The 22,913-nt window shown below is 34.2% G+C and overlaps 3 protein-coding genes across 3 annotated transcripts; all 3 read right to left on the bottom strand.

Moving 5' to 3' along the window:
* Positions 1–7,517: 7,517 nt before the first annotated feature.
* Positions 7,518–9,100, bottom strand: LOC143587553 (protein TRI1-like). The gene is made up of 3 exons (XM_077068815.1): positions 8,938–9,100; positions 8,675–8,856; positions 7,518–7,694 (listed from the first exon to the last, which is right to left on the bottom strand). Exons 1-3 carry the CDS (start codon positions 8,990–8,992, stop codon positions 7,572–7,574), a joined length of 360 nt encoding a protein of 119 aa, XP_076924930.1. The 5' UTR covers positions 8,993–9,100; the 3' UTR covers positions 7,518–7,571.
* Positions 9,101–13,387: 4,287 nt separating this feature from the next.
* Positions 13,388–15,484, bottom strand: LOC143587552 (alkaline ceramidase-like). Its single transcript, XM_077068814.1, has 2 exons — positions 15,173–15,484; positions 13,388–14,075 (listed from the first exon to the last, which is right to left on the bottom strand). The coding sequence occupies exons 1-2, from the start codon at positions 15,424–15,426 to the stop codon at positions 13,562–13,564; spliced, it is 768 nt and encodes a 255-aa protein (XP_076924929.1). The 5' UTR covers positions 15,427–15,484; the 3' UTR covers positions 13,388–13,561.
* Positions 15,485–18,742: 3,258 nt separating this feature from the next.
* Positions 18,743–21,697, bottom strand: LOC143587551 (mitochondrial pyruvate carrier 4-like). Its single transcript, XM_077068813.1, has 5 exons — positions 21,581–21,697; positions 19,636–19,734; positions 19,506–19,558; positions 19,289–19,362; positions 18,743–18,911 (listed from the first exon to the last, which is right to left on the bottom strand). The coding sequence occupies exons 1-5, from the start codon at positions 21,633–21,635 to the stop codon at positions 18,866–18,868; spliced, it is 327 nt and encodes a 108-aa protein (XP_076924928.1). The 5' UTR covers positions 21,636–21,697; the 3' UTR covers positions 18,743–18,865.
* Positions 21,698–22,913: the final 1,216 nt, after the last annotated feature.

Raw genomic sequence — 22,913 nt, 5'->3', positions numbered from 1 at the left:
CCTAGCTGCTTATAAACACATAAATTCAATAAACCAACAACCATTCCATGTACTAGAGGTGATGAACAGTTGGTTCAAAATCTGGACCCCACCGGAAGCTAGGTTGTTAAACTAGTGATTGAGGGTTGGGTTAAGATCTGAATCCTACGATGGTGGTCACAGTAGGTTTTTCCGGCCGCCAGTACGGCAGCATCTACGGCGGGGGTGTTTAGGGGGTGTACAGCAGCGGCTACAGTCGGTTTTCCGGCCACCACTCATGGCTATTGATTCCGGTGGTGGTGGTGGTGAGTCCGGCGGGGGTGTTTAGGGTGGATTTTTCTTAGCCTGTGATGGAGAATTGGTTGGTGAGATTGATGATGGTGATTGATGATGGTGTTTGCAGGTACAGGTGAAAAGACAAAAATGCCCTCACATGCGCCTCACGTGAGGGCATTTAACTGAGTTTTTCTAACCCAGTTAGCGTAAAGGACATAACGTGTAGAAAAAAAAAGTTTAAAGTACACCGCCTGCAAGGAAACTTAGAAAAGGACACGAACCGTAATTCGTCTTATTTTAAAGGACAAAATTTGTAATTCTGTCAATTATAAATTGAAAAAAATCCAAGTCACATACGTAACGTCATCAAAAGTTAACGGGGTTAACAATTTTTTAGACAGGAATTGTTAATGGTAATAAAATTTAAAGATGAGATTGCTAGCATCACATTGTTAGTTGGGATTAATATTGACCAATATCTAATAGTTTAGATTATTCACGTACAATTTTCCAAAATGTTGGGAGTGAAAGTTTTGAGTTAAAACAGGTGAATATACCCTCAATCTTTGATAGATTTATTAGACTCGTACCTGCCGATGATTATCCAACTGCATGGTAACTACAAGTAGAGCGCAAATACTAGTTAATTGGTTTTTAGAATATTGGTTACTAATGGTAACTAGTTATTGATCAAACAGTCAAAACTAGTTATTGTCAATAACCGTTTACGGTTTCTAACCGATTTTTAAGTGAAAAAGCACTAGCCTATGTAACCAGTTTGGTTCGGCTACTAACTAATTAACGGATAATAAGCTGTTGAAATTAACCTTAACTATTTATAAGATAATAAGCTGTTGAAATTAACCTTAACTATTTATAAGTAACCTTATTAAAACTGATTGTATTAACCTGTGAAAATCTATAATTGGTTTCAAATCATCGGTAAGTAGCTGCTTTTTATTTTCCCCTATATAGGTTATTAGCCGGTTCACTTACGATTTGGTTTCAATTAACTGATTACGATTTGCAGCTCTAGCTAAAAATCATGATTAACCACATTTCATTCCCATTAGTAATTAGGCCATTAATCTTATAAATTTGGCCACCGAAGTTTTATAGTTTTATACATCAAGACTATTAGCATGTAAAGTTTTATTATTTTAACCTTGGTCACCAGAGTTTTATATTTTTTATACATCAAGATTTTTCATCTTTCAACTTTGATCACAAAACTTTTAGACTTTTAACATTGGCTACAAACTTTTACACATTAAAACTTTTAAACTTTCAACTTTAGTCACATAACTTTTAGACTTTTGTTGTTACGAACCGAAAACCGATATTACCTGAGTTCCCGCCACATCCTCGCCTCAATGAGCGGTTTTAAGGGTTTCCTACGAGAACCGGCGTCGACATATGGGTTTATTCACGAACCAAGTTCAAGTTCTTCAACTTGTTATACTACAATTTACAACTTCACTCCAATATATATATATATATATATATTTAAAATTTATTTTCACCATTTTAATATACGGCATTAACACAATTCTTTATTATTCAATTAATTATTTTGTAGTAACTTGTGTTTGTTAACTTAAAAAAATAGTTGAGTGCGCACTTTTGTTTACTTTTTTTCGACATTCGCTGTAAATTTTGTTGAAAACTAGTTGTATTCAAAATAGAGTATTTTTTTTGGTATCGTGGATCATATAAGTGTGTAAGGCCCCGAACCCGGTAGCCCTACTTTAGCGTCGGATTTACTCATAAACACAGTTCTTACAAATCAGAGTTCATTAAAACTTTCGCGGAATATAAAAACTTTCATGAAACATTACAGCAATCCAAAACTTTCCTTAATTAAACATTCTTGTCTTTCAAAATAAACGTCAATTACATTAAAACATCTTGAGTCTTCAGATGCCAGTCTCCTATTCGCCCACCATGTGCCCGCTCAAGCTAGCTGTCTCATTCTACTCACCTGCGTGCATACTAGAGATGTATGAAAATGGAAAGGATTAGGGTTTTAAGGGGTATTTATACTCCCTTAAGCCCATGGACCTAAGGCCCATCTTTCCTTTTTGGTCCATAATTAACTCCATTTAATTAGCCTACTTATCCTTTCATCCTTATTATTTTATTAATTCTCTACTAAGTCAAGTAAACTTTTCCATCATAAATAATATATTAAATATTATTTTTAGAAATTTCGGGATATTACAAGTCTTCCCTCCTTAAAGAGGTTTCGTCCCCGAAACCTAACTTATTCCTTGTAAAAGGAACACTTCTTATATTCACGCACTTTATTGAATCGTCTTTGCTTCCTGGGTCATTCTCCTTACTCCTGACTTGCAGTCATCGGGTGGTGATCATGTGTTCTAGCTATTAAGGTAGCTTGTCCATGAGGCTCTCGATGTCTCAAGTCTCGTCTCGTCTTTCCAAGGGCTTCCTTTGATGCTTTTGTGACAATTTGGCAACTCTCTTAGCATATCTGACTACAAGCTCCAAGCGTGACTTCTTCATTACTTTTTGCAGTTGGAGTCATGTTGTTTTCGTATATCGCTCTGCCTCATATTCTTCTCGTGTCCGCCTCTTTTGTAACAGTCATCTATCTTATCTCTAAGGAAACACAAATGTTATCACTCTAGGAATTATTTAGCACGTGATTCGTAAGGTAAGTAGTTAATGACGTTGATCAAGTGTAATTAACTATTTGCGTTACTCCTCAGGTTCTACATACTTCCCTTCATGATTTCACTTGTGCTTGTTTATACTCTTAAACAGTTAATCAGTTAAGATCAATTAATCATATCCCTAACCTGCACTCATTCTTCATTTAACAAATAAGCCAATATTAACATACACCATTTACCATACACTTTACCTTTACTGAGCTTGCTTGAGTGACACATGGCTATCTTGAACTGGCATCTTCTTTCTTTCTCATTTTAAATCCCATTCTCTGTTCGAGTCTAAGCATGTAGGATGCTTAAATCTCTCGAACTTATGCTCTGATACCAACTTGTAAGGCCCCGAACTCGGTAGCCCTACTTTAGCGTCGGATTTACTCATAAACACAGTTCTTACAAATCAGAGTTCATTAAAACTTTCGCGGAATATAAAAACTTTCATGAAACGTTAGAGCAATCCAAAACTTGCCTTAATTAAACATTCTTGTCTTTCAAAATAAACTTCAATTACATTAAAACATCTTGAGTCTTCAGATGCCAGTCTCCTATTCGCCCACCATGTGCCCGCTCAAGCTAGCTGTCTCATTCTACTCACCTGCGTGCATACTAAAAGTCAGCTACGCTGAGTGAGTTCTAGTTAATCGGACGCCATACAATACATACACATACATACATATCCGAAGATACATATCCATACTTAACTAGTTACCCTTCTGTTCTACATACATACTTACTACCATACATTCATACATATCTACAATCACTAACCTCAGTCTACCGAGAGTACGTTCATAGTCCGCCGTCTATACCTGTACTCAAGGTCGTGAACACGTAAAAGGTCCGCAGTCCTTACCTATGTTCACCATTTATGATACGTGCAAGGTCCGCAGTCCTTCCCTATACCATCCTACATCCACAACACGTACAAGGTCCACGGTCCTTCCCTATGTTGCAACCTAAACCATAGCACGTACGAGGTCCGCAGTCCTCCCCTATGCTACCACAATACAAATACAGCACGTATAAGGTCCACAGTCCTTTCCTATGCTGATGCCTATCTATAATACGTATAAGGTCCGCAGTCCTTAACTACGTTGTCGTCTATTATCTGTAACACGTATAAGGCCCACCGTCCCTATCTACGTTTACATCTATCGTCTACTTTACGTATAAGGCCCGCGGTCCTTAACTACGTTGTCGTCTATTATCTGTAACACGTATAAGGCCCACCGTCCCTATCTACGTTTACATCTATCATCTACATTACGTATAAGGCCCGCAGTCCTTAACTACGCCATCACCAGCCGAGTCTATGTCCGACAAAAGCTAGAGGGATTTGCCATCCTAACTTACCATGTCGAACGTAGAACTCACATACCATTCGTGTACCTGTATACACATACTTCACATATATAATAATTACATTATAGCATAAGAACACTCTAGGCGTTCTTTACATCATTCATTTAACAACCATACCCCTTGTCGATACGTGCAATATCCGAAGATCGTTCACGTACCGACAAGCAATCATTCATATCCATCACATATATCACATATGGCATACACTTATCACTTAGGATAAATGTATTAACAACACATCGAGTATGCACACAGCCCCGAAAACATAACAAGGAATGGGGCTAGAAACTCACCTGAACTTTGCTTCCTCCTCCGATAGTTGTAAATCCCTTCTTTAACTGAGCTCGGCTGACTGTATAAGTTACACGTATCAATACTCGCCTGATCTAATCTGGTGGCCTAGTATTAGCTTACTTTTACTTATCGTTTTTATGGTTTTCCTCTTTATCTTAACTTTAATGTGTTTCATCTCTCTTAGTCCTTACAATGCATACCATCATGTGTGTACACATATAAGTCTACATATACAAGTCACCATGTATCCGGGTATAAGCGAACTTGGACATAAGCGAACTTATTATATTAAGCGAACTTATATATATTAAGCGAACTTATATATATTAAGCGAACTTATCATATTAAGCGAACTTATATCTTAAGCGAACTTAGCATGGCGAACTTATCTGCGGACAAACTCAGCTGCAGGCGAAGTTACCTAGACGAACTTGGCTGCAAGCGAACTTAAATTGGGTTAAGGCGAAGTTATCTTGGCGAACTTGGCTGCAGGCGAACTTAGCCGCAGGCGAAGTTGCCCAGCATCGGCTACTGTTCGTCCTTAACCCCCGTGATCATCTTCATTTTAACGTGTAACCCCTTGATATGATTTTAACCAACCCCGTTAACATTCCCATGATCGATTCCGGGTAAAACTCGGCCCGAAAAAGTATAAAGTTGGGACCTTTAATCTAAAAACGTTCAATACTAGATCTAAGGTTTATTTTAAGCGAGCCGTACATAGTCATGAGTTCGTTAAGTCCATTTTAATCATCAAGTTTGCAACTTTACGATTTGTCTAGACCCGATCTATCATCCTACCAATTTTCATGTAAATCCGTTCATGAAAAGTAAACCTTTTTAACAAAAACGTACATTTGCGATTTTATTTGAAATCACTCGAGATGCTCAAAACCATATCAAACAAACTCCGATTTGAGTGATTCAAGCGGCCACGGAACCGTCTCGTCCCGATACACAAACCCGTCAGCTCAACTTCGCCGGAAACCGCCGCTACAGTCGCCGGAATAGTGAAACAGTGGCCGGAATAGTGAAACAGTGGCCGGAAATCCTCATTTTGAACTGCTACGGGTTTTCAGATAAAAACCGTACTTCCCGACCTCTGATCGAAGATCTAATCGGTGGGAATCTTCATTTATATACCGTGAACACTCAGTTAAAATTTGGGACCGATCCGACGGCTTGATCTCCGGGAATCTTTGTGTCATTTTGGGTGGTTTTCTCAAAAACGGGAATTGGGTTAAGTGTGTGTTTTGATGGTGGAGGCTATGGTGTAGAGATGTATGAAAATGGAAAGGATTAGGGTTTTAAGGGGTATTTATACTCCCTTAAGCCCATGGACCTAAGGCCCATCTTTCCTTTTTGGTCCATAATTAACTCCATCTAATTAGCCTACTTATCCTTTCATCCTTATTATTTTATTAATTCTCTACTAAGTCAAGTAAACTTTTCCATCATAAATAATATATTAAATATTATTTTTAGAAATTTCGGGATGTTACAAAGTGCAGATACCATCACAAACCAAACTGACTTCAACCAAACACCAATAGTTATATGCATTATCAAAATTGACTTCAACCAAACACCAATAGTTATATGCATTATCAAAATTGGTATGGGTATTCGTTGTTAAGGCTTTCAATTGATATAAAGCACATGTCGATATCCTTTTGGGCATATCACAACTTTATGTTTTGGGTTTAACACTAACGTGACGAGCCGAACCGATGTCGACCGAACAACATCGGTACCACTATAAATATTATCAGAACCGGTATTACGATAATCAGAATTTACGTGTAAGATCTGATTTGATCCTTACTCCTTGAACATTGTAGGATGGTTTGGAGGCTTTATCATCACACCCCACGGTTCATAATCGTGTAGCCAATTCAATGCCAGGTTCGGGAGATGAATAACTTCATATGATCACCAAAAACAATCCAAGCAAACAGTCTTTTCTAGCTTTGTCTTCAGGATTCAAGTCTAGCTATGCGGGGTTTAGTAGCAGCAGAAACTAAATGCTCCTCATGAACTTGTTATAAACATAAAACATGAAGTGTCCTATTTCTTATCTAGCGAAAAACTTTATGCGTAGCCGAAGAAAACAAAAAGGAAAAACAGGTTTGGCTCTTGTCAAGTTGCTTCAGGCCATTTAAGTTGACCTCTAACCACTCTTTGGTTGTGAGTTTTTCTAAAAGCAAGGATGTGATGCATAAGTCTCTTTCAACTTATCATTGCTTACTTAATATGCTAATTTCCAACAAGACCACAACTTGAAAAGGAAGAACAATTATCCCACACATTCTTATAATAAGAGTAGTAGCATCTACATCATGAACGATCAGAATTATCATCATCCATCATTGTATCATACATATGGCTTTCTAGCAAAAGAAAAAAAATTAAAACCAAACTAAAGCAATCACACAAGATTCTAATAACCTTTCCATTAAAAACTAGTCAAACTACATTCTGTCCAAGGTTAGGCATTTACAAACGGGGCACACCTAAACATAACATAGGAAAACCGAAACCATGGACATATTTTATATAAAATCAAGTTGCAACTCCAATTACATCTATTACCGACTAACCACGTCAGCAATCAGCACAACCATAAAACACTAACAACATTAGGAAAAAACACCCTACCACTTCCTTCACAGTCAGACACACCATAAAACTATATTAGACTGTATATCTGAAAAAAAAATAATAAACATAAAAAGATTAATACAAATATTGTTTGGCTTCACATGCATCACATAGAGGGGGTGTTTGGATGTGTAAAATCTATTAATCCAAGCAATAAAACCTGGTTATAACAATTTTAGGCAACCAGTACCTTGACATTACACCAAACACCCCCATAATCGTTAATCATGTAAAGACATTCATATGTGATTTCATTAAGCAATAGTTTAAAGAGCTGAAATACGCACCAGTTGATGTAAGTTGATTAAATTACTGCTTGGTTAAATGATGTCGAATCACCAACTCGGGTATTCCCATTGCAGAGATACTTTCACATCCAAATAGTTCTCTTAGTTTTTCATCACATAGAATCATCACCGAATTTTGAGGATCCTATTATTAAACACAACCAGATTAAAAATACAAATGCAAACTATATAAGGCTGCTTATTTGCATTACTTATATACACACAGGCATTTAAACAAACTCAACGTTAAGCGAACCATTTGTTATGACCGTTTGTTTAAATGTTCATGTAAATTCTTTATGACTGTTACTAATTTCATATCAAAGAGATTTCATATTTTGAAACCATTAAAACACATTCTAGAAACAATAATTTGGATGTAAGAATAATTATTGTACTTTCTAAACTTCAATTTGGGTGCTCACTTTTACTTTTAATTGGTGTCAGCTTGTGTTTATTTTTACTTCAGTTTGTTTATGTTTGTAAATTGGTCGTTTATAATGTCAACAAACGAAAGTAAACTAGCACATGCACGTTCATTTTCTTAACGAACAAACATGAACGAAACAAATCAGTTGGTTTAAGTGTATCCTTGTTCGTTTAAAGTTAAAAGAACGACCACAAACAAACCTCGTTTGTGTCTGTGCTGTCTATTTACACGCCTATATACAAAAACAAAAAAAAAGGAAAACGATATAATCGTGTATATTAACTACAAATAATTAAACACCCACCAAACGTCCCTTCTTTTGCTAAAAGCCCACCAAACTTTGATAGCAACAATTCCTTATTTAACAATCTTTAAATCTAAAATTATTTTGTGTTTTGGTCAAACCAGGTATAGCTTTTGTATAACACTTTATGTTAAAAAATAATTTATTATAATCCTATGATTACAAAAGTTTATTACCTTTGGTTGACTTTCAACCCATTTGACTTGTTCCTTTCAAGCTACATTCTCTTTAAAGAATATTGCACAAATGGTCCCTATGGTTTGAGCATGTTAAAATATTAAAACTTGGGGACCAAACTTGCAATATGGCCAAACCACAGGGACCATTTGTGCAATTTTCTCTTATTATTATACTAATTTGACATGTTACAGATAAAACATAAAGGTCAAACCTCAAGATTGTTGACTTTTATATACTCCCAAACAAGTCTCAGAGCTTCTGACTGGGACATCTCTTTTTCACCAATATCCAAACAGTTTGCAAGCGCATCCGATATTATAACTTGACGAGGAACATTTTCTTGACTTTCAGCTTCAGGGTCGTTGACTTTTGACCTTTTCTGAGACGATTCTTCTGCAACTATCAAATTTTATTTTGTAAATCCCACAAATTATAAAATATATGATGATTAATTAATGTCCTCGTTTTACATACTTGTGGGCTCGAGTCGGATGATATGTTTAGCAAGCAACTTATTCATCTTGAACATGTCAGTGCAATCGGTTTCAAATACAACACGCAATGCATCATCACAAATAATCTTTCTTTTGTTCCCGGGATCTTGGAGGTTGTTTTTCTTAATGTATGCCCATAACTGCTTCACAGTCTAACATCATATGTAATACCATTAGTTCATAATAATATATGACCGTAAAAAGCACATGTTACTCAAACTGTGAATCATACATCGGTTCTTGATAGTGCTGACTTGCCAACAATAACTTGAAGCTCGGGTGTAATGCCACATAGTTTGTTTAGCCCACCAGGCCCGCCTCTTCTTTTGGTTCCTGTATGACCCCTGAGATGACATGAAAACAAGAGAATGTTAAATGTGTTGACACAACAAATACTTGAATGCTTACATTTTGGTTCAAATACAAACCAACTTTTCCGTGTGAAGCATACAAATCAAAGAAAGAAAAGAAACACGGTGGTATTTTCGTAATTACTCTGTAATTACACTACAACAAAATGAACCAGAGTGATAATAATTACACTACTTGTGAAGTGTAGCCTAGTTATTATTACTATACTGTATTTTTCTTGTAGCATAATTGCTCTAAAAAAGGTAAACGAAAAGCCCCCATGCAATTTTCTAGTTCACTTTGTATGTTCTGTATGATAAATTTGTTTTTACATTAACGTTAACCCTACCCTTGAAGAATATATACATTTTGTGCGTGTGTGTGAAAGGTCTAAACTTTACGTCTTAAACAATTAAGACCATCAAAAACCATAATCTTTCTTGCATATACTTAACTTAAAGAAAACTAGTCATTTAACTGTATTACAATATATTCATTGCAAAGATAGGAATGAACAAAAGAAGCCCCTTAAATTATATTTACAATTTCATTTTATTTTTGAAGTACAAAGTGTCATAAATATCTACACAGAAGCACTGTTGAAGAAACAGTCATGTACTATCAATCAAGCACATTCATTGGTTAGTTAACATGAATCATTCAAAATATCAAATACCCAATTATAAACCCTAATTTTCAAAAAACCAAAAAAATTCATTCAAAATATCAAAAATCAAGCAAATTTTTCCCCAAATCAAAAACCCTAATTTTGAAAAACCCATAACAAATTCACAAAATCAGTTGATAAAATGACAAAATTACCCTTTTTCCAGCCAACAACAATATCAATTAACCAAATTTTGCCCCAATTCAAAACCCTAAAACAAATTGATTCAAAAATGAAGTCACAAAACGACAAAATTACCCTTTTTTAATCTTCTCAGTCGACTTCCCAGCGGAACCCTGACCCACAACTCCTCCGTCAGCCTTCACCTCCGGCGGCGGTGCAGATTTACCAAAATCAACCTCCACCGGGTGCCGTTGCCGCTGCTGCGGCTGCTGTTGAATAGCGAAGTGGGTATTATTATGAAACTGAGGCGGAGAGGAAAACCGGTAGTTTTGATGTAGAAGGGCAAAAGGGTCTTTTGACAACGGCGGTGGTGGTGGTTGGTGGTATTGAGATTGAGATTGTGATTGTGATCGGAAGATATGGAGATTAATTTGGTCTCGAATAAAGAGGGCTTTGTGGGATAAATCAAACCCTAGCTTTTCACCCAGTTGTTGAACGACGTCGCTTAAGGAAGTGAAAGATTTGGGGTGAGACTGACTCAGAAGGATCTCCACTCCTTTGGCTATTTCTTGGTCCGACACCATGACTATTGCCTTCTTTCTACATGTATTATTATTATTAAATATTAAATTATAATAATAGTAATAATAATATTATGCTCAATTTTACTCTCTCTGTGAAAATGAAAACTGATAACCTCCCTCTCTCTCTCTCTGTAGTGTATTTATGTTTCTCTCTCTATATGGATGTTTGCTTCTTTCTCTCTCTAGATGTTGTCCTCTCCTTATCTTTATTTCTCATTTTATTTTCTTCTAGTTTATTTGTTTTCTAATTTCGTGTTTTTTACACGACCAAACGTTAAATTTTTCAGGTCGGTCGGCTTAAAGAATATGACTGTTATATAACACTTATCATAATAAACAATATGTTAATTTAGAAAAAAAATACATAATAAAATTTCTAGATGGTTTAACCATAATTTAATCTAACTAGATAAACATCCGTGTCAATCCCTAAAAATTGGCATGTCCCGCCCAAGCTCAAAAAAAATATGTCCTTTAGCCTTAACGAGCTAAATAATGTAAACTATTTTTTTAAACGATGATTAAAGTTTTAGCAATAAACATAACAATTAACAAAATAGCCGTTAGAGGATTGATTGAAGGGATTAGATGTTGAAAAGGGCTAATCGATATAAAGGCGTTGTAGCTTGTATGTTATCCCACTTCTTCTTTTTCTTTTCTTTTATTTTTTAATATTATTTAACTTTTATTAACTAACTAAAAACAATCGGTCTTAATCATTACTATATTTTTTTTGGACCTATAAGTCTTTGGGTAATTTTAAAAAAATGGACCTATAAAGTGTTTGGGAATAACAAAAATAATGGGCTTATAAGGGTTTAGGTAATTAGGATAATTATTTGGATTTTTTGAAATTTTTGTGGACCCGAAAAAAGCATGCTCCCGCCCGGACGCCCACATTGACCACCCTCAAAACCTTCCCAGATCCGTGTAATAACTCTTAATGATATAATCATGTAAGATCATTTGAATCTAAGAGGGGCCAGGACACTAGTGTAGGTAAGGTTTATGGGTTGTTTATCATATGGCAAACCCACCCCTAACTATGTGGATAGTTTGCCAAATTACAAATTATGGCAAAGGTTTACCGTGTGTTTATATGACTATTGAAGACCTATGAAGAAATTAAAACATCAATTAATAATCAATTTATTACATATAAATAATTAAATATCACTAACTTTTCACCATTTTATTCACTCAAATATTTCATCATTTTTATTCACTCAACCTTCACCATTTCTATTCGTTCAAACCCCTAATGGCTAATTTCTCAAACGATGATCTCGGGATATTAATACCGCCAAATGATCCTGATAACGATATTTTTTTTCAAATGATAGTAGCACATGCTTTTTCAAATATCTCATCGAGCAAGCAGAAGAGGAAGACACTGCAACTTCATCACGCATTTCTAAAAAATCATTCGACGTGATCGCGGAAAAGGTAACGAAGTTCTTATGAATGATTATTTTGTAGAGGAACCAAATTACAATGACGATGTTTTCCGTTACCGATTTCGTATGTCGAAACGGTTGTTCTTAAAAATTGGTAGTGATGTGGAAGCAAATATCCATGGTTTCAAGTGGGATATGACGGGAAGAGGAAAAAAAGTTTTACGGCAATACAAAGCGTCACGTGCGTCGTGAAACAACTTGTGACAGGTAATACTCCTGACGAGGGCGACAAGTATTTATGTATGCTCGAAAGGACTTAGCGAGAATGCCTACAATTTTTTTCCAACTCCGTGACTAACATGTACGACGAGTTATTGCGTAGGCCAACAAGCCACGATGTAGCGAACTTGTACCAAACGACATGAAGAAAAACATCATATTCCTGGGATGTTTGGTAGCATCGATTGTATATCTCTTGATTGGATGATGTGTCCCAAAGTGTTACGAGGCCAATATAAGAAAGGTGATCATAAATACCCAACCTTCACAATTGAAGCGGTTGCGCCACAAGATTTATGGTTTTGGCATGCGTATTGTGGTTCGCCCGACTCACTCAACGACATCAATGCTCTCCAGACATCTCCAATATTTCTCACTCAACGAAATTTTAATTTTAATTACATTTAATTGTTTTATTTATTTTAAAATTTTAACAAAAAACAAAAAAAAAATATGATACTTATGAGTAGTTGTTTTCAGTTATTTTTTGATTTATGTGTATTTGAGGATAGAAATGAAATAACGATGTATGATTGGTCAGTGCATGAGTAATACCCATGAATGTCCCTTCCTCTCTAATACCACTTCAAAAGTTACGTAAATTCTCAAAAGATCAATCATTCATTCAACTATTCAAGTTTTTATACAAGATGTTTGAGTACTATGATGATTTTAAAATCTGGGAACTATGATGATTTTAAAATCCAATGAACAAACCGAAACATCAAGTGGTGCTCTTACCAGGTGGGCTAAATATTCTCCAATAGCCGAACTGTACCAGAATTAACCGATTGAGCCAAACCAAACCGAACTGAGTTAATAGACAAAACCAAATCAAACCTTCAGTTAACCATTTAAAAAGGTTAAGGAGTGTTTCATAACTGAATTAACAGAAAATAGCCCAATGCTATCAGTTTGAAATACCACCCATGCTTTAATGTCAAAAGGAAAAGATACTGATTAGTTTTAAAAATACAATATTTTTAAATGAAAGTAACAAAACAAAGCTACAAAATTTTTTAGAACAAAACTACAACCCTTAAGAATCATATCATAAAATCTAAACAATACCAACCAGCAAGCATCCTACTTTCACAAACTACAACTTCAAAACAATATCAAATCAGTCCATAAAAATAAAATAACACGTCACCTTCTATCTTTGTAGGCCCACAGATCCCGTATCTACCACCATCCCAAGTCTTAATCCGTCTTCGGTTTCTCGATCCTCACGTAAGGAAGAACTCCCATAAACTTGACCACTTTCGGGCTCCACCCGCGTTGCTGAGCTCTACAAAACATCAAGAACGTGTTTGCAAAGTAAGAGTTCAAGCCCATGAAAACATGCCACATGGCGTGACCTTGTGGGTTGACCCGCCAGGTGGATATTTGACTGCAACCGAGGCGGTCAACTAGCCAACATAAACTACCGAGCAAAAGGGTGGCGATATAAAACTTTGCAAGGCGTTTGGCGGGTATGTCTTGTGTGTAAATGTAGTATTTGTAAACGCGAGGGATGCATAATATGCATAGCATGACATAATGGAATTTGAAACCGATATCGAAACGGATAATCGAGTGGATAACAGCGAATGAGATGCCGTATAGGAAGAGGAATGTGGGCATGGTGCTGCGGTAGTGCCAATCGGGGGAATATAGGATGTAGATGTAGAGGAGTATTTCCCATACCATTGGTGTTTCATCACTTTGTTGTTGCCTGCAAATAACATTATTCTCATGGTCAGCTTTAATTAGTTCACTATGTTTCTGTTAAACAATCTTTTTAACAGATATTAAAGATTTAAAACTAAAATCATGCATAAACTTATTAAAACATGAAAGATTTTACTAGTAACTATCATAAACTTGTTGGAGAAACGAATTACCCTTAAAAAAGAAAAACTGTATAAAACTAAAACCAAATATAATCGTTTTCGAACAAATGATTGAACACAAATAATTAAACAAATAGAGTTTTCACTTTACTGATTCCCATTACAATTTAGTCTATTTTAAATAAGTCACATTTACTTTTAATTGGTTTTAGCTTCGTTACGTTTATCTATGTTCACTCATGCTCGTTTGTTTACGTATGTGGACCGTTCGTTCAAACTTTTACGAATGAACAATTAAAAGAATGGAGTTTTCACTTGACCAAACAAACGATCGAAACCAAATAATTAAACGAATAGAGTTTTCACTTTTACTGAGCAATCGATAGAAAACGAACAATTAAACGAACGGAGCTTCCTTGAGCGTGGTTGTGGAATAAGAAAATATGCGTAGTCATGTTCGTTTATGTTCATTTGTCAGTAAAATGTATAAATGAATGTTCATGAACATAAGCACACAACAAACATGACTGAACACAGATAACGAACATAACTAAGTGAAAATAGTAAATGTTAACAATGTTTTGGGCCTAAAAATTGTTAACTAGCAGAATTGTAATGGGCGTTAAAACCTTAAATGAAAATTATAAAAGGACGAACTTAAACAAATGTATACGAACATACGTAAACAAACGAACATAAACGAATTTACATGAACAGCGTTCGTTCATGAACATAATAAACAAACGAGACATGTTCTCATGTCCGTTTCTTTAACTAAAATGAACAAGCAATTCGTTCATGTTCGTTCGTTTATTTAATACACGAACTTCCCACCAAATGGTTCACAATTCACTGAGGTTCGGTTCGGTTCGTTTACAGACTTATAAAGTAGCCTTGTTGGTAGGGCCCGTTGTCACAACTCACAACTACCAAAAAAACAACATAAAAAAATTTTAGATATGGAAAAATGTTTACTTACACATGTTGTAGAGTAGCATGATACATCATGCTTCCGATCGCGAGTGCCATATTTGATAAGTGTAGAACACTAAATCTCTTCTCGAAACGTTGTATTAACGAGCTTAGAAGACCAATGAGTGCCAAAAGAATGCACGGTACATTTGATATTGTATTATAAAACTCAGCAACATAAGAAGAATACAGATAATTCTTCTCACACCATTCATGGGAGGATGTGACTGGCCCCCAAAAGCTTGATATATCATCTGCCATGTAACTGTATATGTATATGTTCTCACCAAATCAATATGTTGTACTTATATCATCATTTTTAATATGTTTCTTTCAGTATTAGAATCATCAACTGTTATACATGCAAGATAAACAAACTATATAATATTACAGCGTTCAAACCCTAGAAATCAATCAATCAATCACTTTTAAAATGTTGGTTTCACTATATCTGCAGATAAACAAACTATTTGATATTGCAGCATTCAAACCCTAGAAATCAATCAATCAATTTTGTAATGTTTCTGTCACTTTAAAAGCATCAACTGATATATACTTATATCTGCAAATAAACAAACTATTTGATATTGCAGCTTTGAAACCCTAGAAATCAAGCAATTTTCAAACTGAGCTCTTTAAAGTCAATCAAGATGAATTATGATTCTTATGAACAATGCCAAACCAAATATCAAAATCAATTTGATCCACATTTCATTGATCTTGTCAGTATTCAAACAATTACTCAAATCAAACAATTAAAACTGTTCACATATTATGCAATTACTACATATTACAACATGATTCCAAAAAAAGTATTAAACCATTTAGTAATTTCAAATTCCTTCAGATCTAATAATCATACAAACGTATATGTATATGTCCTAACCAAATCAATATATTGCTTTGCACTTATATCATCACTTTTGAAATGTACAACTGTTATACCTACAGATAAACTAACTGTCTAATAATGCAGCATTCAAACCCTAGAAATGAAGCAATTGTTAACCTGAACTAACAATTTAAGTCAGTCAACACATATTATGATTCTTATGAGCATATGTAAGACCTGCTATGATTGATTTACGGAACAAAACTCAAATCGAACGATTAACACTGTTCATATGAAGCAATTAGAGTGCAAATCAACGTGATTCGAACAAAAGCATTAAGGCGTATCGTAACGTCATAATTAGGCCAGATCTAATGATAAAACTAAAAGTATAATCACGGAATGAATGAAACCTAACATCACAGTGAATAGAATAGAGCGTAAATGAGATGAAAATGAAGGATACCGAAGCGAATATGAAGCCTAGGTTAAAGAGAGACGTATTAAAAGGACCTGTAACAGCATTAGATCGGTGTGCGAATATGCTCGATCGGAATGATAACGGCGACAGGTGGTTTTCAGGGATTCAATTCAACGTGAGTGTGCCTGCCTGCCCAGTCGGTATGAAATAATGTCACCGATTTGTTTTTTGTCTTTGTTTTAAAAGTGTTTATTCTATAAGCATATTTTCACTTAAATGATGCCATCAATAAAACATTAATAAATTAGTCACATTGCACGTTTCAATGCCTGTTTTGTTTTAATTGGAATTATAATTTAACTTATGATCTTGTTCAAGTGCTCGAATAGGTAGTATAAAATAGATGTATATGTAGAATACTTTTAAAAGGTAAAAGACCTAAAAAAAAATATTAAACTGGTTAGTTTACAGATAAGGGTACCTATCATGCGTATATATAGTGCGGGTAAGTTGGCTGATGATACTACATTATTTATCATATACCTAATGAGTTTTAACTCTAAAAAATTAATAAAGTTTTAATTACTAATTAAGAAAACTATAAACTAAATACTAGACCCGAGAGATGTAGAAACAAAGATGACGAATAAGTAATCATTTAGAGTATTTTCTGGGGCGGATCAGAGGAGGCAAAAGCTAATTGGGTAGCTTGGGAAAAGGTTATCGCATCGATAAACAAAGGAGGACTTGAGCTCAGGTCGTTTCACAAAACAAATATTGCGATGCTTGCAAAGTGGTGGTGAAGGTTCAAGAATGGATTATGGAGGAATATCGTTGGGTCGAGGTCATGGTCGTATATTCGGGTAAATGTCTCGTTGTCAGGCCCATGGAAACAAATTGTTAAAATTGCACTAAGGGAGAGAAGAAAAGAAGATTGTTATGTGCAATGAGTTGAGGAGGTATGGTAAAGTCTAATCCCATAATTTACGTTGGGCTTAAACTGTTCACCCGTTTACCGGGCTAATGAGTGGCAATCGGTATAACCAGTCGGTCTAAACCGGTTTTTAAAGCGTTTAACTTAACTGAACAAACGATCGAGCATGAACAATTGAATAAACAGAGTTTTCATGTTTGTGTTTGTTCGTTAAGAAATTGAACATGCTCATGTTTCGTTTATGTTCATTTGTTAACAGTATAAATGAACATAGTTGAGCTAAAGCCACTCAAAAGTAGGATAAAGAACAATTTATTGGGTCCTAAAAAGTTAGTAAAGCCAAACTAAGTTGTATCTGGTCAAAGAATAATAAACAACTATATTAATGAATGTAAACTAACGAATATAAACGAGCTTAAATGAATGAACATTCACGAACATAAATGAATGAACAAGATGTGTGCTCGTTTAAATAAATGAACATTTTTTTTCCGTTCATTTATTAAATAGGCGAACACCATAAACTAACTAGCATAAAAGAGTTTAAATGAACGAACGTAAACGGACTTTCATAAACATAAATGAACTTCCAATTTTTTTTCTGTTCATGTTCTTTCATTTATTAAATAAATGAACAACCTTAACTAACGAACTTGAACGAATGTTCACGCACATAGATGAACGAACATGATGTGTTCAAATTTTTTTGTTCACTTTCACTCATTTTTTAAATGAACGAACTTCCCTCTGAATGGTACATGAACTATTCACGCACTCAGATGAACGAATGTGACGTGTTCAAATTTTTTTCGACTTTCACTCATTTTTTTAAATGAACAAACTTCCCGCTGAATGGTACATGAAATGTTCACCACACGTTCAGTTCGTTTAGCCTCCGTGGCAGAATGAATGGTCCAGTCAGCATGCCAACATTAGTGATATTTTACTCTGGTCAACTTGATTTCTAATAGTCAACAACAGTTTCTAAACATCTTTTGTTTTCGGGTTTCTGAAGACACGAGATGAATGCAGGAAGACAAGATTTGAATGGAAGCAGATTGGATTTGAATACGCATGATGGAGAAACCGAAGATCAAGAACGAAAATCATGCTTTTTGTATTAATTTTTCTTTTAATATGAGATAGAAAGTGAAAGAATGGTGACTAATTGAATTGTTATTGAACAAATGAAAGATTGGGAAATATTGTTTCAGTTTGTATCGGTGATGTAAATTTTAAGGTATGCCTTGACTTTTCAGGTCAAACAAAATCTGAGATTTTTATGATTTCATCAATAAATCAGGTCTTTTATTTTAGTTGCTATTTTATATATATATTTTTTGGGAATGTTAAAATGCGCAAGAAAAAGAAAATGAAAAAAAAACTGACATTATTTTAGAACAAACATCAAACTCCAACACTATCCAGAAAATACAAAAAACAGCGTATAAATTCATAAAAACAAATTGTTTTATAACAGGATCTTGAATTTCTTGCATCGATTTTTTTATCGTCATTCCTTTATAGCAGCAGTCTCCTCTTCGTTAAAATAATCGTGCCTGCAAGTCGATATTGTATAAATTTGTAACAAGTTTCATGTCAACATAGATTTCAAAACTAAAAAATTTGACCACAAAAGTCAAAACTCATCTCTTCTTTGGCAAAGTTAGCTTATAGTTACCGATTGCAAAAGACCAGAACTGTAGATTTTGGTCAACAACATTCCCATATAACATCTGACAAAAAGTCAACACTTTTTTGCTTGCCAGGTCAAACCTTATGGCCATTTTTCTTACCAATGTTATTAATTTATTCATCTTTTTTCATTCCTTTCTCACAGAATTCCAATTAAAATAACACGTGGAAACTGAAAGATAACAAATTATATGTATTGACTAAAAAGTCAATTTTGATCCAATAGTTGTTTTTGACTTACCGGATTTTTCGGGAGAGTTGATACAACCCTGTTCCAGCCATAGCGACATTTACACTAAAAAGGTTCCAATTTTTCTGTAATAGAGAGTATCAAACATGACCAACAAGTCAAAATAAAGAAAAAACACAAGCTTGAAAAACTAAAAAATGGTAAATGTATATACTGAAACTTTAGATGGAACAGATATAGGTCAATAAAGTATAAGAATTTGACTTACCGGGGTGATTACCATGCTGTACCGAGACCAGATTATTCCAGTGGCGGTGACAGCTGTTATTAAATGTAAGTCAAACACGGAGCTTTTTTAAGAAATAAAATATTTGCAGCAAAAAGGAAAAATAAAATACCAAATTGTTGAGGGTATGAAAGTTTCTCTGGTGGCTTGGCAAAATCTGCAATATTAGCTATGCTGATTCCCCATTTAAAAGTTGGAGCCCAAAAATGAACTACAAAGACATATTACTCAATTAATATATGGCAGGATGCTACTGTATTGTGTGTACATATATATATATATATGATATGGATATGGGTTTTCAAATAAGTGAAACAAAGATATTTATGATATGGATTTTCAAATAAGTGAAAACATAAAAAATTAATTTTTCAAAAACTTAAATAACATACAGAATATAATGATTAATCATATTATAGCAACACCATGAGTTACCGAGTTCTCAAAGGTTGGTGAAGCATTGTGCTAAGTTTAAGCCGGAAATCAAACAAATGGTTTGACTTTTAAGCTGACAAAAACATCTTGACCAGGGTTAAAATTTACATTTTGACCCAAAAGATGCAAAATTTCCCAAATTTAACTTCTTGAAAGCTTTTTGAATCAAATAAAATCGAGCCTGATTGTGTATTAAGAACTTCTAATATGTTTAAAATCGAGCAAGCTGAGACGGAGTCAAGTTCAAGCTCAATTTTCAGCTCAGTTATGCAAATAAGAGTCGAGCCGAGCTGACCCTGCCTCGGCTCTGTTTGGCTCGTGAACAGCCCTAGACTGAGACTCCTTGAGTAAACTAAATTAAATTCTTAGTATACAAATATTCTTGTTAATGAAAAGATCAAATATTGGATTAAAAAAAAGTTACATAAAACTGTAGAAAACAAGCATAACTGAATGGTGCTTAATAACTCAATGTACTAGAACATGTTTTATCCCATATTAATTATTAAAAATTAACACCCTGCAGGTTAGTAAAATATATGCGCAGTTTACATGTTTTCTATTCTATAGATGCCAAGATGAATAAGGGTATGATTGGTTTGTAGGTTCAGGTGTTTTAGGCGTCTGCAACAAGAGCTTGTAATGAGCATGGCTTTATATTGGCACATAAATTAGTTAATCTATTTTAAGGTTGTAAGAACCAAGTTTCTGACCTGATTATACCGATGATGGGAAATAAAATAATTATATCATTATTTGCTTTTCATGTGGCGTTACATTAGAAAAATTGATTCAAGTAACAAAAGATAATTAACAGTTTGATTGATCATTGAATTTCAAGATCACATATACAAGTATATAAAAAGCATATAATCAAATATATACTCATAAAGTTTAATGTTCGATCACATGGTTAATTATCTTTTGTTAGTTTAATCATTTTTCTAATGTAATGCCACATGATATATAAAGTAAAAATGAATAACAACACAGTCCGTTTATTCCCCATAAACACTAACTTTATCAATGTTAATTAGGTTAAAAATGTTAACTTGATATCGCTAGTCGCAGAACCGACTTTAAATTTTTTTTTTTTTAAATGTCATCCTTTTCTATGAATTTCTACCGTAAATCTTCAACATCTTTTACAAAACTTTAAACATAACTAATTCTAGTCCTTACATGCATAATCATAATTTCTTAAACCTTATTAGGAACAAACTCTCATTGCTCTCTCTCTCTCTCTCTCTCTCTCACAAATGTTATCCTTTGACTTTGACAATCAAACATGCTAGAAGTCAACTCTAAATTTCTTTATGGGTTCTCAATATCTCCACAAAAAGATTGATACCCAGAACAATTCATCAAAAATCAAACTAGGTTAAAAAAAATTTGGCGAAAATTGGTACCAAAATATATATCCTTTTTGGAATTGAAAAGTTTAACCTTTGACTTCAAAAGTCAAACTGTAGCACATCTATGAAACTAGGTTAAAAAATTGATATAAATCAGATCATCAATCAAGTCTAAAATGCCCAATTTCATGAAATTATCACGATTAAAACATCTTATATAAAAATAATAATAATAATAATAATTTAAAAAGAAAAGAAAGGACTGACTGGTTTTAGGGCCAGCAGGGTGATTCCAAAGAGCCTGTAGCTTCGCTGTGGCCATTGAAAGCTTTGGTTTTTAACTCTAAAAACGTCTTTAAAATAACACGAAGAGTGTTTGGTGAGAACCAATGGTTGGTGAGGTTTTTCTTATAATAGCTGCTGATGTTAATAATTAATAATGATATTTAATATTTAATATTTACTATTAAAAGAATATGTAAGGTAAAGAGTTATCATAGCAAAGATGATGAGTAATTGACTGTGACACCTATGTTTTTCTATAACAATTTTATAACACCTGTAACAAATTCATCACGAGGCAGGATTTGGTTGGTATCAGTTAAGTTGTTAGCGACGTCTAACGACCCTTTTGAAATTTGAGTGCCAAATTAGGGTGTTTGGGATTTCTTATTTCAAACTCAAAAAAGTAATTCATCCTCTCAGATCTATTAACTTTTCTTCTCGTCTTTTCCTAATTTATTATACATTAGGCGGGTGCCCGCGCGATGCAGCGGTAAACACATATCTTGATAATCATGTTACAAGTTTATGGGTGTTCATTGTTTGATTTAAAACCGGGAAAACGTTTAAGTTGGTCAATGGCTTGATTTCACGGTTAATTTTTTCCATTAACTTCTAGCCAGTCGTTTTTGGTTTTCGACGAAAATCCGTTGCTAACGGTTATGCCCACGGTTAAGTTTGGCCTTCATACTTTTTGTGAAGCCGTTGCAAATTCGTACAACATTAATTTGAGTTGATTTTATTGCTTTGTTTTATAAAGTGAGTTGCATAAATAGAGGACGAAATTTATAATTTCATAATTTATAAACTAAAACATAACATGGGTTATACTTTAATGCATATTTATGTGTTTAAATATTTTATTGATTTATAGTTATCTATTTGAATTGTACAATAATGCTTTAGTGACTTGTACATTATAAACCATACCTCATTACAGAATAAATTTTATATGGAAATGTCGACAAAAATAAGTACGATGCATCGGTAAGCTCTGTTTTTTCCTTAAACGTAATATATTTAAAGATATAGAAGAAAAATAAGAAAATATATAAACTTGCCAAATATATGAGTAAAGATGAGGGTAAAAGTTGTAATAATTTCTTAAATTTATAAAAGGTTAGTAAAGTTTAAGGGCCAGTTTTGTAACTATTTTCTAACAAATTGAATTTACGTAAAACATATTTTGTAGTGGACAACTTTGCCTCTATGCTACATACTTTATAGAGTGTGCATAAAGCTTTGAATATTGTAAATTACTTAAAAACCTAGTGTCTTAATTTGCCCATGAGTGCTACATTATATATAGTATATACGG

The sequence above is a fragment of the Bidens hawaiensis genome, unplaced genomic scaffold (genome assembly GCF_021521415.1).
Source record: "Bidens hawaiensis isolate Kalapana, Puna unplaced genomic scaffold, B.hawaiensis_p1.1 tig00035561_1, whole genome shotgun sequence".
Lineage (NCBI taxonomy): Eukaryota > Viridiplantae > Streptophyta > Magnoliopsida > Asterales > Asteraceae > Bidens > Bidens hawaiensis.
The sequence above is the reverse complement of the archived record's forward strand: the minus strand, read 5'-3'. Positions and strand labels throughout refer to the sequence as shown.

Excerpts from the sequence above, each read along its gene's own strand:
- LOC143587553 (XM_077068815.1), bottom strand. The coding sequence starts at position 8,992 with ATGTTCAAGATGAATAAGTTGCTTGCTAAACATATCATCCGACTCGAG. Across the intron at positions 8,857-8,937 it reads CATCCGACTCGAGCCCACAA|AAGAATCGTCTCAGAAAAGG; the intron begins GTATGTAAAACG and ends TGATAGTTGCAG. Across the intron at positions 7,695-8,674 it reads TAAAAGTCAACAATCTTGAG|GATCCTCAAAATTCGGTGAT; the intron begins GTTTGACCTTTA and ends GTTTAATAATAG.
- LOC143587552 (XM_077068814.1), bottom strand. The coding sequence starts at position 15,426 with ATGGCAGATGATATATCAAGCTTTTGGGGGCCAGTCACATCCTCCCAT. Across the intron at positions 14,076-15,172 it reads CATGCTACTCTACAACATGT|GCAACAACAAAGTGATGAAA; the intron begins GTAAGTAAACAT and ends TGTTATTTGCAG.
- LOC143587551 (XM_077068813.1), bottom strand. The coding sequence starts at position 21,635 with ATGGCCACAGCGAAGCTACAGGCTCTTTGGAATCACCCTGCTGGCCCT. Across the intron at positions 19,735-21,580 it reads CCCTGCTGGCCCTAAAACCA|TTCATTTTTGGGCTCCAACT; the intron begins GTCAGTCCTTTC and ends ATGTCTTTGTAG. Across the intron at positions 19,559-19,635 it reads TTCATACCCTCAACAATTTG|CTGTCACCGCCACTGGAATA; the intron begins GTATTTTATTTT and ends ATTTAATAACAG.